The sequence below is a fragment of the Schistocerca gregaria genome, chromosome X, assembly GCF_023897955.1.
Source record: "Schistocerca gregaria isolate iqSchGreg1 chromosome X, iqSchGreg1.2, whole genome shotgun sequence".
Lineage (NCBI taxonomy): Eukaryota > Metazoa > Arthropoda > Insecta > Orthoptera > Acrididae > Schistocerca > Schistocerca gregaria.
In genome coordinates this window covers 863,192,189-863,211,609 of record NC_064931.1, presented here as the reverse complement: position 1 = coordinate 863,211,609, position 19,421 = coordinate 863,192,189, and the positions used below count along the sequence as shown (strand labels likewise).

The 19,421-nt window shown below is 40.7% G+C and overlaps 1 protein-coding gene across 1 annotated transcript in view; it reads right to left on the bottom strand.

Moving 5' to 3' along the window:
• Nucleotides 1-16,106, bottom strand: part of LOC126298364 (ceramide kinase) — a 257,678-nt gene extending 241,572 nt beyond the window's left edge. The window contains exon 1 of the mRNA XM_049989664.1: nucleotides 15,449-16,106. Coding sequence (XP_049845621.1) covers nucleotides 15,449-15,575 — 127 coding nt within the window. The 5' untranslated portion in view covers nucleotides 15,576-16,106. The remainder of the gene's footprint in view (nucleotides 1-15,448) is intronic.
• Nucleotides 16,107-19,421: the final 3,315 nt, after the last annotated feature.

Genomic DNA, 19,421 nt, shown 5'->3' with positions numbered 1-19,421 from the left:
CCATCATCAGGTGGATATACAGCAGTTAATATGGCATTTGTGTGTGTTGTGTTGTGTTACGATTTCTTTGGAGGAAGTTGTGACACTGTCTAGTGGAGAAAACAAAACAGTATTTCAGAACTTGGTCTGTTTTGACAAAAATTGAACTTGTATCTAGCAGTAAACATAAATTAAGTAAGATAAAGTACCTCTAGTGGTCACAGGATCCTTTCACAGTCGTAACACATCACATGAACACTATCATATTGTATAAACAAATATGGCGTCGTAATCTATTAGGTGCATGGATTATGAGTATGAACTTTTATGCTATTTTAAGCTGTCAAAATCGTATTTACATACTGCCTGAAGTATTTACTCCAACAAATGTATTCAACACCTCCAAATCCTTCAAAAAAGTTTTCTGTAATAATGTGGTTAGGACGTATATTCTCTGGACTTTGTGAGAACGTTTTCTCTTTTGCTGCACAATCCATGCACCTAATAGATTACGACGCCATATTTGTTTATACAATATGATAGTGTTCATGTGATGTGTTACGACTGTGAAAGGATCCTGTGACCACTGGAGGTACTTTATCTTACTTAATTTATGTTTACTGCTAGATACAAGTTCAATTTTTGTCAAAACAGACCAAGTTCTGAAATACTTTTTTGTTTTCTCCACTATACAGTGTCACAACTTCCTCCAAAGAAATCGTAACACAACACAACACACACAAATGCCATATTAACTGATGTATATCCACCTGATGATGGAGGTTTAAACCTTCGAAACGCGACGTGGAAACAAATAAACAGTGACTGGTAACAGTAAAAATGTCAATAACAGTCACGGTAAAGCCTAACCTAAAACCGTTCGCATTTAAAAATAAAAAGACAATTTTGTGTTATCACCCGACTTCACGGTAGCGCCCTCTGATGGCCAATATATAAACTAGCCAGTTGGGCTCTGGAGCTCTCGGTGAACACACTAGGTGTCGTCATCTTGAAAACCGGTACTTGGGTCATGATCTGACGTCAGGAGAGCGCCCTCTGGTGGCACCGATATGAACTGAGCCAGTTGGGCTCTGGAGCTCGTGGTGCACACACTGGGTACGGCCATCTCGAATAACGCTACTGGCGTCATCACCTGACGTCACAGCAGCATCCTCAGGTGGCGACGATATGAACTAAGCCAGTTGGAGTCCAGACCCAGTGGAGAACACACCTGTTTGAAATTGGTTAAATAATAAAGGCAAGTACTTTTTCCCGCCAGTTTCTTTGCTCAGTAGAGATAACTGGGGTGTTGTGCATTAACGTGCTGGAATTTGAACTTCGCGCCATTTTTCCGACGACAATGTGTTAATCGATTTCACGAAAACACCAAAAACCCAAATATACATTGCCAGGTGGGAATCTAAACCCAGTTCCTACAGAAAGTGAGTACAGTTCAGCTCTTATGTGGCCATTTCGTACACCGGCTGTGGCAGAATTTTTACCTTAAAAAAATGTCTCTGAACACTATGGGACTTAACTGCTGAGGTCATCAGTCCCCTAGAACTTAGAACTACTTAAACCTAACTAACCTAAGGACATCACACATCCATGGCCGAGACAGGATTCGAACCTGCGACAGTAGCGGTCGCGCGGTTCCAGACTGTAGCGCCTAGAACCGCTCGGCCACTCCAGCCGGCTTTTTACCTTCAATATTTGGTTCACAGGGAGGTGAGGCAGTGGCATACAATCCATGATTGATTGCCAGACTGTGCGGCAGTGTCCTGTGTTTAACCACAAACCTCTCCGCGATGTGTAATACAGTGAGGGCGTTTGGCAGTAAAGTTTCACCCGCCGGATAGGGGCGCTAAGTTTTGTAGTCCTGTTGCTGCTATTCGAGAGGCCTAACCACGAATCTCTCTCTGTCATTTTTTTTTCCATTCGTGGTAAATGGCGCTATAAGCGCCAAAATTCAATTTTCTGTTTTTTTTTTTCAACTAAAAACCAATTCATTTGATTCTACATTATAATTTCGATAAAAAATATAAACTTCAGTGTCCTAAACAGTAGAAATAATTGTTAAAAATTAATTTTGTATTGCGAACTTGACTGCACAGTAAAATTTCTACATGTAGACACTGAAATGTCTGGCAAATATGCTATATTAGAATGCTTGATTTTGGGGTATGCAAATGTTGCATGGATCTCAACCACAGTTTTTTAAGTCCCTCTAAATCCTCGAACAGCATGCACTTTGTCTCGCTTTCAACCTTCCTCCTCATAGATCTTTTACCATCTTATCAAATCCCCCCCCCTTCCCCGCCCACATCGAACACCTCCGCATCTCCTATACTATCCCAAACTAGAAGTACTGGAAGAAAGCTGGTTCGGGGACACGTACCGTTATCCAAGATTTCGGCGATGACGTCAATGAAGATGGTGATGGTGACGGTGACGTCAATCAAGATGGCGGATTTTGGCGGGGAAGTGCCACGCCCCCCATAATCAAGAAAACTGAATTACCAGATTCGCCGCTGTACATTCCTTTTACTAGCCAGGGTGCCTGGCGTATCAGAGGAAAGTTCTTGGATGTGAATAACAAGGAACTTCCACGCGGTAAATTTTACACTAACTGTACACGGAATCCGACATAGCCTACTGAGATCAGATCAGTCTCAAAGTTGAAAAGCAATGAAAGTACGCCTGCAAGTGGTAAGTGTCATTCGAATGAGAGAGAGAGAGAGAGAGAGAGAGAGAGAGAGAGAGAGAGAGAGAGAGAGAGAGAGAGCGCATTGACGGCCTACCATGGCAGATCTACAAATTCTGTTCTAGAATCAGGTATAATGGTAACTAGGATTCCTCTGCACTAGCTAATGCAATACATGTTCTTGCGCTCAGCAACCGACACCGTACAGATAGTATGCGCCTTGAATATGGACCGGATGCACCAAAGTCGAAAATCGCTGCACGTTTAAACAAATACTTCTCTGTGCCTCGTCCCTTACTGACTGTGCCTCGTTCACGGAGACCTGTCAACACGACCGAGACCAAGGAGCTGCTACAGCATATGTTCGAGGGTCCATTCCGCTGCCACCACAATCGATCAATGTGTTTCTTTGTTGGAGTAAAGAGTAAACCATGTCCCTGTAAGGGTTCTGATAATTCTTACCACTGAAATTGTCCTCAATAACGAAACAACGACATCTTGGTACGTAACAACTACCCACATGATAATGCCGGACAAAATCATATTCTACAGCCATACTTGGATTCTACTGACACTTGCCAATACAGTTAATTTGAGTTCTGGTGAGACATGTGGTTTTAATCTGCCAGGAAGTTTCATAATTAATTGTTTACACTGCTGAAAATATGAAATTTGAATTCATCACAACAAGCATAACTCTGTTCCTAATATGCGTCCTCTTCCAGCCTGGTCAATTACTTTTCAGTAAACTGCAGGCGACGAACAGGTGATCTTCATTCTACCTGTCAATGAGACCAAAAAGATACGGCCTCAGTTTTATAGCTCTGGGCATTTGTTTTAACGATACCCAGGGAATGGGGAATTTATCAGCACAGCAGATAGAGACTGTGTGCTCATTTGAATTAAAGTGGTGACGAAGGTAACACGTCCTGTTGCAGCAGCTGCTTGTCTACCGTATCAAGTTTTTCGGCAAACGAGAGTAAGCAGGCGCGTACGTTATTTTGTTGCACGTGTAATGCTCTTAATTCTGGTATATTCCAAGATATTGAATAAAGTAAGACTTTTTTTAATGAACGATATACTTTAATAGCATTTGAAACTTCTTGAAAAGACGAGTACAGTGATACAACGCTTGTTAATGGTGACGTTGAAACTTTTCGCAAAAATGTAAAATTCATGGAGACGAAGTAAAAACTTTGAGGTTCGCCGATGACATTGTAATTCTGTCAGAGACGGCAAAGGACTTGGAAGAGCAGTTGAACGGAATGGACAGTGTCTTGAAAGGAGGATATAAGATGAACATTAACAAAAGCAAAACGAGGATAACGGAATGTAGTCAAATTAAATCGGGTGATGCTGAGGGAATTAGATTAGGAAATGAGACACTTAAAGTAGTAAAGGAGTTTTTCTATTTAGGAAGTAAAATAACTGATGATGGTCGAAGCAGAGAGGATATAAAATGTAGACTGGCAATGGCAAGGAAAGCGTTTCTGAAGAAGAGAAATTTGTTAACATCGAATATAGATTTATGTATCAGGAAGTCGTTTCTGAAAGTATTTGTTTGGAGTGTAGCCATGTATGGAAGTGAAACATGGACGATAACTAGTTTGGACAAGAAGAGAATAGAAGCTTTCGAAATGTGGTGCTACAGAAGAATACTGAAGATAAGGTGGATAGATCACGTAACTAATGAGGAGGTATTGAATAGGATTGGGGAGAAGAGAAGTTTGTGGCACAACTTGACTAGAAGAAGGGATCGGTTGGTAGGACATGTTTTGAGGCATCAAGGGATCACAAATTTAGCATTGGAGGGCAGCGTGGAGGGTAAAAATCGTAGAGGGAGACCGAGAGATGAGTACACTAAGCAGATTCAGAAGGATGTAGGTTGCAGTAGGTACTGGGAGATGAAGCAGCTTGCACAGGATAGAGTAGCATGGAGAGCTGCATCAAACCAGTCTCAGGACTGAAGACAACAACACATATAGAAATTAATAAATGAAAGATTGCAATTAAATAAGTTCTGCGGGTACTATTTTAACGACTTTAAATGATGGGTACGATAGCATAAGTACCTTTAAGAATGCCCTTTAATACTGTAAAACACTTATTGGTGTCGATGGTCCAGCAATCAAATAAAATGTAAGTTGAATAACAGGGAAACAATAGATTCCTACTTCACGTAATTAGTTATGAACAACAACATAGCTCGTAAGATATTCACTTCTAAACGCATACAACGTCTTCACTGCAGAAGTCACAGAAATCACACAAGTGTACAAGTCGGCACTACGAAATATTTCTATCTCACGCCACCATGCACAAACTGCTCCACTCTCCTTGTACGTCTTTCCCGCGACCGTGCGTCCGTCACGCCATACTGTCCAGGACTCTCTCGTACTGTCCAGCTCCTCCCCCACTTCTGTAGTAGCCTGCTGTAGTAACGAGTGCTGTGATTGGCTAGAGCGCTTCTGCCAACACACACAAACATAATGAAACATTCGAAATACTGGATTTACATTTAAATAACTTGAAATTAAATAAATATTCCTACGGCGGGACCATGAACACGCTCTAACACACATTATTAAATACATAAGCCGGCCGGTCATGGATGTGTGTGATGTCCTTAGGTTAGTTAGGTTTAAGTAGTTCTAAGTTCCAGGGGACTGATCACCTCAGAAGTTAAGTTTCAAAGTGCTCAGAGCCATTTGAACCATTTTTAAATACACAAACAAATTAAATAAACACGTATCAAAGAAATAGCAACAAAAGGTAGGCCAGTAGCCTAATGTCTGTACTTTCTAAAACACAGTAAATATTTAACCAATTTCTTCAGGTGTAGTATATATCGGATATAAACAAAGACATAGACGAGTAAATATATTTATAAGCATGCTGCTACCGTTTTTTCGTGCAACTGTAGAGTACTTATGGCCTCACGCGATTAGTAGTAATCAGCCACTTAGACCTCCAATAACCCATGTACTATTCAAGTTACATGGGTGTAATTCACACCGATTTAGATTTACACTAATAGCTTTCTAAAGACACGTGGTCGACAAAATCGGATGAACCGTTTAGATTTTGGAAATTCGTTGCTAGGCGTTACTTGTATAATTTATCTTCAGATACTAAACTTTAAACTAATAAAGATACTGAAAATCTGATTACACCATCAGAATCGTCATGCAAATAATGATAATGAACATGTTTCTTTTTGAGGTATCATGATGCATCTGGCTCGTATTAATTTCTATACGAACTGTGAAATGTCTGCCGTGATGGTTTCACCAAGGCCGCCATCTTTGGCACTCTCAGCATACAAGTCTCTTTCATCGACACAGCGTGACCAAGGAATTCCCAGTCACATGGTCGGCCTGGACACCAACTCCGAACTTAGAATATTTTCAGGGCGCCACAACTCGCCCGTTACCTCACAACTTTCAGCGCAGCACAAGATGATTAGAGGAAACCATTTCAAATGTCTGTACATACAGGGGTTGGGCAAAAATGTGGAAACACTAACAGACATGGATGTTTGAACATAATGCACATGTTAGCCAAGCAAGCATGTTGCACTACTTAGTTGACCATGAAAGGCACCTGTGCAATGTCTACAAGAAGCTGCAAGAGTCAGTCGTGGTCAGAACAGAGAACATGTCGTTGTGAGTGCATTATGTCGGCTCTAAATGAGATCGAACGTGGGAAAGTTGTTGGTACTCGTATGGTGGGTGCTACCTCAATCAAGATAGCCGAAGTGTTTGATGTTTCAAGAGGCATCGGATCGAAGATTTGTATCACACACAGGGAAAGTGCGGAAAAAAAAATCATCAGCTAAGTCACAACGCAGACGAAGGTGTGTGTGTGTGGAGTGATCGTGACAGACCGTCAATGAAGATTGTGACGAAAAATAAGGGGACAACAGCTGCAAGTCACGGCAGAACTGGATGCCGCACTCGCGAACTCTGTCAGCTCCAGCATACCACAAATGGGGTCTACAAACAGGTAACTGCAGGCTGAATTGGAGTTCCAAAACCACTGTTTAGTGATGCAAACGCCCGCGGAGCCGAAGCAATAAAACGTGGACTATGGAGCAATGGAAAAATTTCGACTTTACGTCCCACGAGTGAAACAGGGAGGAGGGGTGTTAAAAGGGGAGGGAGGGCGGGGGTTTTCGGTAATAATTTTGGCTGCCACAGCATGATATTTCATTCGCCCCATGATTACTGTCCAATGTCGCAATATTACCGAGGACCATGGGACCATTTTGGCTGATCACGTCCTTCCCATGGTACAATGTTTGTTCCCCAATAGAGACCCTGTGTTCCAGACGACAGGGCCCCTGTTCACATAGCTCGCATCGTCGATGAATTGTCGCATTTCCCCTGACCACCCAAGTCATCAGATGTCAATATTATTGAGCCCTTATGGTCCACTTTGGAGGGGAGCGTGTGTGATCGATGTTCACCGTCTTTACCTGCACTTGTCATTTTTGCAGGGCATAACATCCCCTTCACAGGCACACAGGACCTGTTACATACGCATTCTGAAGTGACCGCAAGCCGTTTTATGCCAACGTTTCTCCAACGCCGTACATGGTAATGTGTTGCGATTTTGATGTTTCCATATTTTTGTCCGGCCCCTGTAAACATGATTAAGTAAAAAGCTCTTTTAGAATCGATTAAACAATAGAAAGGCCTGTTACACCGTAAGGGCTTGGAATAATAGCCTCACTTGGCGGTGTTTACATCGCAATACCTGACTCTGTTCGCTTTGCCTTTCAAGTTTTGAATATTTTTCGGATACTTCAACGAGAAGTTTCAATATCCACATTAACAAGTGTTATATCACTGAACTCGAGCGTGCAAGAGCTTTTGGATGTCGTTATAAAGTATATAAAAAAAGTACCTGTTTCAGTATCTTGGGTGATACACGTGTTAAACGTATTACCCATAGAATAAAATTAAGAAACTCTCTGCGTACTATAATTTGCCCACAATCTCGATTCGTTATCTTTAGCCGTTCACGAAATGAAAGGAGTGCAAGTTCTAGCTGATTCGCATAGTACAATCGCATTGAAGTGTTGTTTAAAGGAGCGGCAGACCTCGATTATGGTCCTTCTGATCAAAAATCAAGACGCTTACAGCGCTGTACTGAACAGCTTCGGTTGTTGAGAACAGCCGTATGTACCACACGGTGGTCGAAACGTTTGCGGTCGAGCATACCTCATTCTTCGACAGCGGGAATTCTGAGGTCAACGAGTGCGTGCGGAAGGTTACGGAGACTATTCACTACGCGTTCCAACTGGTCCCACGCACGGTCAGTCGCGTTCATGTCAGCACAGGCATGCAACCATCGCCGAAATGTTGATTGCAGTTCTGGACAATCAATTGGAAGATATTGATCTGATACTGCAGAGTCCTTAAATTACTGTCGATAGCAACGAGAGGCGTCCAACATCCGTACATTACACTGACCCAATTCCTTACTGAACCTATGAGACTGCTTTTTTGAGACATATATTGATACCTGGCTGCCTCCACACTCTTCTATGACGTCAAGAGAAACCGACTCCACTGGACCACCTGCTTCGCGCACCGGGTGCAGCAGAGAGGGTGGGAAGTACAGTTATTCATAACAAACTTCTATAGGTCAAACTGATCGCAGTACTGCACTGTGTCCACACAGCCCTCCCAGTTGCCTCATAGTGTTCTGATCCATTCTTCTCAGCTTTGTGATTGTCTGCAGAATAATTTTACAGCCGGCACCGTACTCCACAAATAAGAACCGCGAAGACACACATCAAGAAATAATAGGATTCGTACGGATGGACATACACTATCTGATCGAAAATATCTAGACACCTATCAGCAGACATTTATATGGAATGCGTCCACCCTTCGCTTTTATCACGGCTTGAACTCTGCTGAGAACACTTTTAGTGATGTGTCAATGCCTGTGGAGGGATGGCACCCCATCCTTCCTCAAGGGCCGAAACGAGAAATTATAGTTATGTTAAACGCTGAGGTCTGGGACGAAGTCGACTTTCTAACTAATCCCAAAGATGTTCCACTGAGGTTAGGTCAGGACTCTGGGTAAGCCAGTCCATTTCAGGAATGTTATTCTTTACAACCATTGCCTGGCAGATGCTGCTTTATGACAGGATACAGTGACACGCTAATACGAACGATCGTCGTGTGCAAACTGTTCCTCTACTGTGGCAGACCAAAATGGTGTAAAATGTGTTCATATCCTTCGGTATTAAGAGTTCCTTAAACGCAGTATGGGGACCATACCCCCAACCCCGAAAAACAGCCCCAGATCTTAACACCACCTACTCCGTACTTCATTGTTTGCACGAGACACGATGGCAGATAATGTGCTCCAGGCATGCGCCAAACCCAGCCCCTTCCCATCGGACTGACACAGGGTATAGCGTGATTCATTACTCAAAATCACTCTTTTCCGGCCATCCACTGCCCAGTGTCATCGCTCTTTACACCACCTCAACCGTCGCTTAGTATTGTCTACAGAACTGTATGGCTTATGACGACAGTCACTATACATCAGTACATGACGTTTTTCTGGTCTTAGTTGAGCTGTGATTGTTCCCTTGAGGTTCCACTTCACAATCACATCAACAGTCGACTTGGACATCTTTAGAAGAGTTGAAATGTCCCTGTTGGATTTGTTACTCGGGTACCATCTGATGATTAATTCATGGTTGACGTTACTACTCCTATACTGCTAACACAATACTACTCGCCTTCATTTACACTGGCGGGTCCGCCTCTCGTGACAGCTAGTGGCCAATTCCGGATCCTTTAATCAGACAATGTAGACAGCTCTTGTTCTTCCCTGGCTCCATTTGTGAGTCGGACATGAAAAGGAATGACTGCTTTTAACTGTGGTACGTGGTACTCTTCGCCATGCATCGTATGGTGGCTTGCAGAGCAGAGAAGTAGATATCTTGATATCAACTCAAGTTCCACTGTTTTTCTTATTAATTGTTTTCTGAGAGGATTAGAATACCAATATACGTGAACGCGAACTTCTCCTCAATAGCCAGGTTTGTGGCCAGTGTATGGTCATATTGGCTCTACTTCAAACGTCATAGGACAACTGGGCGTCGAGGGAAATATGCTCGTCATATTATCAGGGAAGTCGCGGATCATCTCAGTGAAGAATCCTTTGGAAATCAACCTTTTCCGAGAGATGGTATATAGTTCCAGGTACGTTCTATAGCGTGGAACTTTAGTAAAATCAAGCTGTCGTAGGTGTCGAACGGCTCCAAAAATACCCAGCACTATTCTTGTGGGATCGTTTTAGGCAATGTATTATGATGCATAGTGCTCGGCTGTCTTAAGACGTGCTAATACCAATATCTGTGAGCTCGTATTCAGCAAAGATACAGATTCACACTGCCCCTCACGCGAGATCGGTGACGGAAAACTTAATAATGTGGTAAGGAAAAGCAGAAGTTTTTCTCTTGCAATCCTTTCGCAAAGGAAGCTAATGTTAGTCGTGCCGATTACACTCTATCGTGCACTAATCAGCTAGGAAATACTGTATATAGTTCTAATATATCCACTGGCATCACCGTTTCAAACCAGGGAATCACGTTCTAATTTAAAAAGGATAACATTGGAAATGGCTCATAAAATAAGAGGAACGAAGCCAGTAACATAACACAGTTAAAACACAATATGGTACATATCAGGTAGTGTCAATAGAGTGCCACAGAGAGGACCTAAGGTACAAAGACAAGGAAGTCTGAATCTGCCGGTAAAATGCACGACTCGATGCAATTCTGACGCACTACTATGATGTAGAACATTCTCAACTATATCCAGTCTTCTATCCCTTAATTTGAATTTTTTTTCGATGCTAGTTTTCAACGAAATTTGCAAATATATAGCTAGGTCCCAAGCTCTGTGAAAACTGCGGTGTACTGCAAGAAAAACATAACGATAAAAGAATCTATTGAGGAAAGTCATATGTCTACAATCAGAAATACTGCGTTATATGAAAAAGACATGAGCATCTTATGCAACAGGTCTGTATTCGACTGGAGGTGGATAATCGAAAAATTTTTGAAAGATCTGGAGCACGAATGTACAAGGTGACGTTTGGATATAAAGATCAGAGCATAAGTTTTATGACAGTGTGGAACAAACTGAAGGTATGACAGAGAAAAGAAGATTGAGATTTTCTCATCACATCATGAGGATGGACCACATGGTGTTGGCCAAGAAGATATGGAGCGCGACATAATAGAGAACAATTGGATAAAAGACATGAACGAGAACTGGAAATAATTTGGAGTAAGGGGGGAAAAAATAATGCACGAGAATTGCAGGATTCGTCAAGCTGTAGAAAACAGCGGAAGACCATAGGTAGACTGATTCCAGGTTCAAAATTAAGTTCACATAGTGACAAAAACATCGTAAAATTAGATATAAAATTACATTTAGTTAAATCAGGAAGTAATGCCAACAATTTCTTAATAACGCTACTGCTTGGATCCTTAGTATAAAAGTAACTCTTGCAAACAATAAGAACTCACGGTCTGCCATCGTTCCCGGACGGCTGACCAAATTAGTGGATGAAAACAAAAGCATTAAAAACAGCATTCTTACTTCAGAGAACGCGGCATTGCTCCATCTGATTTGGAGAGTTCAAGCTCGCTCACACAAGGTGAAAGGGAGAAGAGCTTTGAACATCGGACCGTAGAGTACGATTCAACGAATTTTCAGGCGAAAAATTATAAAACGTTGCCTGAGAACATACACACAACAAAAAATTATCACGTGAACAGGAGTCACAACAGGAAAACGTAAATCCAGAAGATGATGATCAGAATTACTCTGCGTCAGTGACACTACATCCATGTCAGTGAGAAGCTTAAACTAGAATTAGACCTATCCTTTCCCATTATTAGTCCATAACGTTGTCTCTTCTGCATCCCGTTTGGCCCACAGATAATGTGGATAACTCTGCAAGGACGCTACGTGGAAAGAGTAGCACAAAAGCTCCTGATTCTATCTGCATTCACCCTAAAACTCTGGCAAGATCGTATGTAGAGCAATGGGCTCGTCGGTAAAACACAAGAGAAGTAATCTAGCTACATTGAAACAGTTCGCCACCAATTCTTTTTCAAGTACCAGCAAATGTTCCATACTAGCGACATTGCCGTCAACACGGTACGTGCAACAAATTCGGTCCTATCTTTCATCGAAACTGGCCCACATATGTGCAAGTTTTTCTACCAGACGCTTCGCAAGAGGTGAAAATCCTTGCTTAAGAGGCTCGACAGTACGGAAGTATCTCAGAATCAGGAAGTGGCCGCTACGAAATGTCCCAGTAGTCTACGCAGACAACTTTTCAGTTCGGTCACTCTTCTGCCTTTGCAGCGCTCTAATGCGTGCAAATTTCTTTTGTCCCTACATAGCACTTCCAATTTTCTCTTTTTCTCCAGTTTACTGATCGCCGACTTCTTCGGGGTTTAAACCCATCTGCATTACAGCACTCCTCCGCTAAGCTGAAAGGCATAATTTTGTCACAGTAACAGCATAACAGGGAGCAGAAAAGACTGCATTTTTGGTTAACTGAATTCACAAGTGGTCGTGGCCTGTCTCATTTAAAAACGTACATAGTTCACATACTGGAAATGGGCATAAACTCTGGTAAATAGTTGACCTAGTTCTAGAACTGTATCTATCATAAAAGAAGAATCTGAAGACATTCTACTAAAAATTTGTGGTCAAGTACTTGCCGAATACATGGGGGCCAAAATGGCCAACAGTGTAAGGAAAGTTGGTATCATAAAAATGGAAAAATCACACTGGTCCAGTAAAATAGTAGAAACGGTCGATTTCAGTTCACTATTAGAAAAAATGTAAAGTGCAATTTGTTTCGAAATATTAATTGCTAGTGCGACTCATACTTGAATATTGGTGATGTATATGGGCTGAATGGAGATTAATCCTTTGTGATATCAAAGCATCTCTGTATGGATGTCCACAGGTCCCCTAGTTCACAGAGAAACGGAAAAAAAACTGGTAGACATTAAAAGAGAAATACAAATTAACTTATAGTAATATTATTAAATAAGTTAAAGAACTTCATTTTTGGCGAGAAACCCAAGAATCTGTTATATCCCGTTTTCTTAAGTATAGTCAAATATTTCATTACATGCATCTCAGGGAATTAATTATACGTATTCTGTCTCGAGCTCAATCGGTGAGAATGGCGGGAAAAAAATCGAAAGTATTATTTTCTCACGCATTTTCCAATGCGTAATCGAATATTCCCTCGCTGATTTGTGCACAGTAGTGTTTGCTCAGCACCACTAACATTAGCTCCCTTTACTACAACCTTTGCGAAAGGAGTGCAAGAGAAAAGAATTCTGCTCTTCCATAGCACATTATTGTTTGCCCTCGCCGATCTCGCGCGACGGGCAGTGCGAATCTGTATCTTTGTTGACTACAAGCTCACAAATATTGATATTAGCACGTCTTAAAATCGCCGAGCACTATGCATCATAACACATTGCCCAATACGATCCCACAAGAATAGTGCTGTGTGTTTTAAGCCGTTTTACTAGAGTTCCACGGTAGAGAACGTATATGGAACTGAATACCATCTCCAGGAAGAGGTTGATTTCCACAGAAATTTTCAAATCAGACGGTATCTGTTTCTACTGTTTGATATGTGTCACAGTAACTTTTCGCAACATTAATTGCGAGTTACCAATATTGAATCTGTTGGCTTCTAACGAAGACTGATATGCACTGCAGTTTCCTTGTCTGTTCTTTCACGTATTCATGTTTCCATTCATTTGTGTGTTAGACATAAAAGCTGGAAAAGTCTTTTCATTAATGTTCTCCTGTTAACTGATCAATTGATAACGCTATCGACTGGCCTCCTAAAGAAACAAAAACACAAAATATTCCACAAAACGAGTGGATTTGGAAGACAAGTACTATTGCAGCTCCTTCTGCAGCTGGGCAAGGAATTCGTCGTCGTTCTGAATGTAAACTAGTACATGATCTGGTGATAAACACTACCGTTCCATCTCTTGGTCTGACAGGTTACCTTAGCACTTATGAGTACACCTTAATCCATTTACATTAGGTTCACGGGGTAACGTGAAAGTAGCTGTATCCGAACTCTGCAGATGTAAAGTTATTAAAAGGTATTTAAACTACAAATATTTTTTCCATTACTGCCGTATTCCTGGCCTATGTCTCTTGTAATACGCTTTCACCCTAAGCGTTACCAGTTACCACCCCCCCCCCCCCCCCCCTACACCGCCGCTGGTCAGCAAACATGGTTTCAATAAATTATTTAATAATAAAAATTTGTTTGCGTAACAATCACTCCAAGAGTATCATTCGTAATTACTCGACTGAATGCTTTCAGCGGTACACACGCAGAGGTTAATGCTAAATAGTGTACTGTAAAAAAGCCCATTCCGTCCTCGGGTTCCGCATCTGTCATTCAAGACGAGTGACCGCACTGGAATGAATTCTACATGCAAAACAGTTAACTCATCTTAGCTTGGATACATGTGACAGGGTGCACTGCGTCTCTGCAGCCGCTGCATATGTCTAAATTACCTTCATCTGGCTTTTCATTTGAATAACATTACAGTTGTGAAATTTGGCACCGTACCAAAGCAAAACTATATTAAATATCTGTCTTCATCCTCTTCAGCATTCCTGTAATGATTCCTCTTTGGAAGGAGACAATCAGCCTTGTTGACATTCAAATAACATTGTTGCAACATAAAGCGCAAGCAATACTGTACTAATTTCCAACATTATAAGTATAAATATATTTTAGTGAAAGGAAGTATTCGTTGGAATGCAGTATTACTTTTGGTGGCGCTGGTTGTGGGGAAACATTCTCCGCACTTTGTCGTAACCAGCTGGTCTTATTTTGTAACTGGTAAATAACATATTGCAACACCAATAAAGGTTGACGACGTACTACCACAGAAACACATTCGGGAGATCCCAATGTTCCTACTCTCGCACCCCGAAAGAAAGAAGAAAAAAATAATGTTGCAACAATTAGCACTAAAATCATTGTTCAGGTGAGAAATAATTCGTTTCTGTTCTACAATCTAAAAACAGTGTAGTTGCATAAAAACTGGTAGGCAGTTTTTCTCACCGTTAAAAAGAACGTACAAGCTAGTATTTTAATTATAATGCTAGACAAAAACAATAGCATGTGTTCTAGGATACGGAGCCGAGGGACGGCACGGTGATTTGATTTTGAAACGTGACGTTCTGTTATCAACATGCATTGTTTCTTTTCATCTCGAAATATAACATGTTTTGAATTCAGTTATATGACAAGTTAGCTGAAACTTGTCGAATTAAAAGGGATACGCCTTTTACGTACAATATAGCTTCCAAAGTATTATGTATACATCAGATTATCACTTTCACAGACACTGTCATTGGGTACACAAAGGTTTTACGTAAAGTCTTCACTATGCAGCGCTTTAGTTTGTCTAAAAAATCATGAAGTAATTAATATTTACATTTTACATTCAAGAATTCAAGGCTGGTACGGACATCTCGTCGCCAAACAGCCACGTTACTGAACATACAATCGACATACCGAAAATCTTGGGACAGTTTGCGAAATTCCAACTATGTGATTCAAGAGAATGCAAAGCACAACAGCAACCTTTGTATTTTATAACAGATTCAACAGCGTATGTAATGCTGCGGCACGTATTTGTTAACTTACTGTATGGAGATCCTTCTGTTTCCCATGTCAGTGTCCCTCGGTGAAAGTAGACTCTACATTTCTTCTTCTTTATGAGAAATGTATTCAACAACACCGGATCACACACTTCGCCCGCCAAATCTGACATCTTACCGTAATGTACTGATCAATGAATGCGACTACATCCCCAAAAATGTGACAAGGATCACCCACCGCTTGTTTTGCTTAGCGTTGCTCCTTAACGCCATCTGTCGGCACGCTACTAAAGCTACAACAGGCGTGGCAACCTTAAGATAATTGAAATCAAAATGAGAATCACCAGGTTGTTTAGCCAAGTGCAATACAAGCAATAATACTTTTATAAATTTTTGTTTTCAGCTGCCTGATAATCGTAACTACTCATAATCCAACACATTAGAGTAAACAACACCGGTAGAACACGTATCATAGCAACGAAATAGACAACGGACTGAAAGGGCACAGATCTCCAACAAGGCGCGCATTGGAATTTTTTATTCTCTTTACAAGTCCTTCTCGAACAATATTGTTGCTCAGATGCTATTTGTCTCTTCGACGAAATTGTTACGATATATTTAAACAGAATTTGAAGTACTGCTGAAATTTTTGGTCGATTCGATCAAACACAATTACGTTCACAGCCGTATCTCAAGCTACGAATGAGGAAGTGGTAACCTGGAACAAATGAAGTTTTAAGTGAAGCCACTGAAATTAATTTCGTGGCACTTACGTGAGAATAAAACTGATTACCAACCGAAAGTTTGTATTAAAAAATTATTTAATGTCACTCATTCTCTTTGCAATTTTAAAGGAAGTATTATCCCGGCTTACATTCTCCCACATAGTTAAAATAAACGTCTTAGGTCTGACTTTAGCAAAACTTTTATAGACGTCATACCTAACAAGATCTGCTGAGAACATGTTTGAGCAATTCACACTTCCCTAGGAAAACAAACAGAAACCTGTGTTGTTAAAGACCGAACTGAACTAAAAATTAAAGTGACTATATTTTATATCAATCTCTGATAAAGTTGCACGGGATGAGACAGACTAAAACCTCTTAAATTTCAAATAACCAAAAACTAGAAAGATGCACAATATGATGTGAAACAGCTTCATCAAGCAGGAAATAAAAAATGCAGAACACGAGAATGTTTATAAGAATAAGAGCGTCTCCCTCAAATTTAAGCAGTAACATTATATTACAAAATGAAGACGATATCACAATAGACAAAAGAGACTCATTACTTGAGAAAGGTACTTAGGGAATCGGCAATAGATTTTGCAGGTACGAAGAACGCAAAAAGAAAATCTCAAGTGGATCAAGGCAGGCACAATTATTTATAGAATGTTTGCATAGCTATTCACAGATACATTAGTACAAGGGAAAATGACTTGCTCTTCTCTCTAGTGATCTAACTTTGGCACAGGAAGGAATTAAATACACAGCTATACAATATTTTAAGAAACTGCACATGGAAATAACAGCAGTGTTTCCAAATGTATGTATTCCCTAAAAAACCACCACCTACGCCACAGAGGACTTCTTGATTAGATAGTCCAGTACCTATGTGTAAATTTATGGTGTGTAGCCACATAAATATATTATGAATGTGTATGAAATTTTATGTTCCTACGACACATTCCACATCACTTGTAATTGATCTGATTTATGGAACAGAACTTCTTGTAAAACCACTTATTAAAAAATTGTGCCACCTCATTTGACTGCCTGTCAAGCACTTTTTTCTGCATTGCACTTTCGAGGCAATAGTATCTGTGTGTGAACTGTTAGCTTCAATGGATAGCTCACTGTATCAGTGAAAGCTGTACACCCCAAACTGCTCAAAAAATATTGTATCATACTCAGTACTTGAACCGGCTATACTTTTTTTTATTTTATCAATGCTCTTTTTCCTCAACACTCTTTTGACTGCAGGTAATTACTGTATACAGCCATGTATGTAATGGACGTAAACACAAACCTACATTCGTAATGCAGTTTCGTAGTCTAATGTGTCTCCAATCATAATGCCACTTGTGGGCATTGCTGTTTGTCAACATACCTCAAGTGGTCATTTCAAGCTTACCTTCAAGTGCTAGTGTGAAAGGCAAAACTTCAAAAATCTGTCAAACAGTGGACTCCTGTTAACAGCACCAGCTAATTACTACCTACACATCACATCTCATAGGTACCCAAGGAGATTCATCATGATCTGTGCACTGCCATTTTGGAGGCATCTGAGAATAGTTTTGATGATCCTGACAGTAAGCAACCATCTCCACACAAGAACTTTGGTGTCAAGATGTCCATAATGAATAGCTGTGCAATGCCCACCACTGTGGTACACAATGAAAGAAAGCAGAGGGTATGGAACTAGATCGACAGCACTGGGTGCTGTGACCTAATGAGATCAGGATTTGTCTGAAATCTTGTGATGGTCATGAAAGAGTGTGGAAGTGTTCAGGTACCTACAAACATCTAAGGTATACAGGTATGGATTCAGCAAGCAGGTGGGTAAATAAAGATCTGAACTGGTGTCATGTACAAAAGTTAAGACACCACCTACTGCTACAGAGTAATTTGAGAATATTGTAAAGTATTGGGATAGGATTTTAAAACCTTTTTTCCAGCTCTACAGTCAACATTTCACCCACAATGCAGGGGCATACCACACTCACCTGAAGACCAAGCTGCAAGAGGCTTGTTGTATCTGTTGACATTAATCCAACTGATTATGTTTGCGACACTTAAGCGTATCATGGTAGGAACTGTCCTTGCATAATAGACAACCTCAGGTGGTCCAACTTTGAAGAGTGGGACAGGCTTAAGCAGCAATGTCTGTATCACCTAGTGAACAATATGCCAAGGAGCAGCCAAGCATCTTACAGTGTACAAGGTGGAGCAAAATACTACTGAATGTAACCCAGCAGCTGATTTTGATTTCACAGACCCGCACTTTGGAACTAAATATGCTCTGGTTATCATTTTGTTTGTATTTCACAGAGAAGTTAATTTCTTGATTTAATGAGGCTCGCACATTCAGTCATTCATTGATTCCCTGTCCTCTTGAATATAAAACTACACTTTTCAGATATGCTAGTGACGCAAAACCTTTTTTATTATGTAAAATGATTTAGCAGCAAACAACAGTCGGTGCTATCACTGATAAATTTTGGGACTGAATTTTTGAAGAAGCAATTGAAATTTGTGTGATCAATAATTTCATGAACAGAGACGCTGGCTTCTAACTGAGCAAAGCTGGAAGCCAATATTAAGCTCCAACAAAGCAAAACGTGATGCCCAGCTGCAAAATGCAACACAGACAGTGAGTGGAAAGCAACTGGGGCTCTCCCTTCCACTGTTGCAACCTCTCATATCCCCACCACTGAGCACAGCAATGTCTGAAATCAGGCCTGGCAAGTATGAATACTACAAGCCAGCAACAGACACTTCATTACATCAGCACCACCTGATGATGGCAGAACAGTTGTCCACTGACATATTGCGAACTTTTGACAGTTGGATTTTGTAGTATACCCGAGAATCATGGAAACAACATATAAACTGGGAAATGCGTGTTTTTATATGCAATAAATTTAAATATAAAATGAAGTATTGGTAGAAGAGAACTAAAACACCTTGCCACACAAATTAAAGACCAGGGGTGACAAAATCAAGTTACTTATCATCCAGTAAAATACCGAATATACAGAGCAGAATAAAGTTCAAGACACAGCCAGTGCTCTAAGAACAAAATTGTTACAAGAAATTCCAGGTATGTAGATAATCTACAAAACTTTGAGAGTTAGCTGTGGAATTTATTAACATGTGGTGGACAAAGAAATTTCATAAATGCAGACTGAATCAAACATGTCACATAAAAATACAATTCCTCTAATACAACATTACCAGTAAACCTCCAAGTGTTTAAGGAATCAAACTCCCATATAAAACAGCTTCAAACTCCTGATT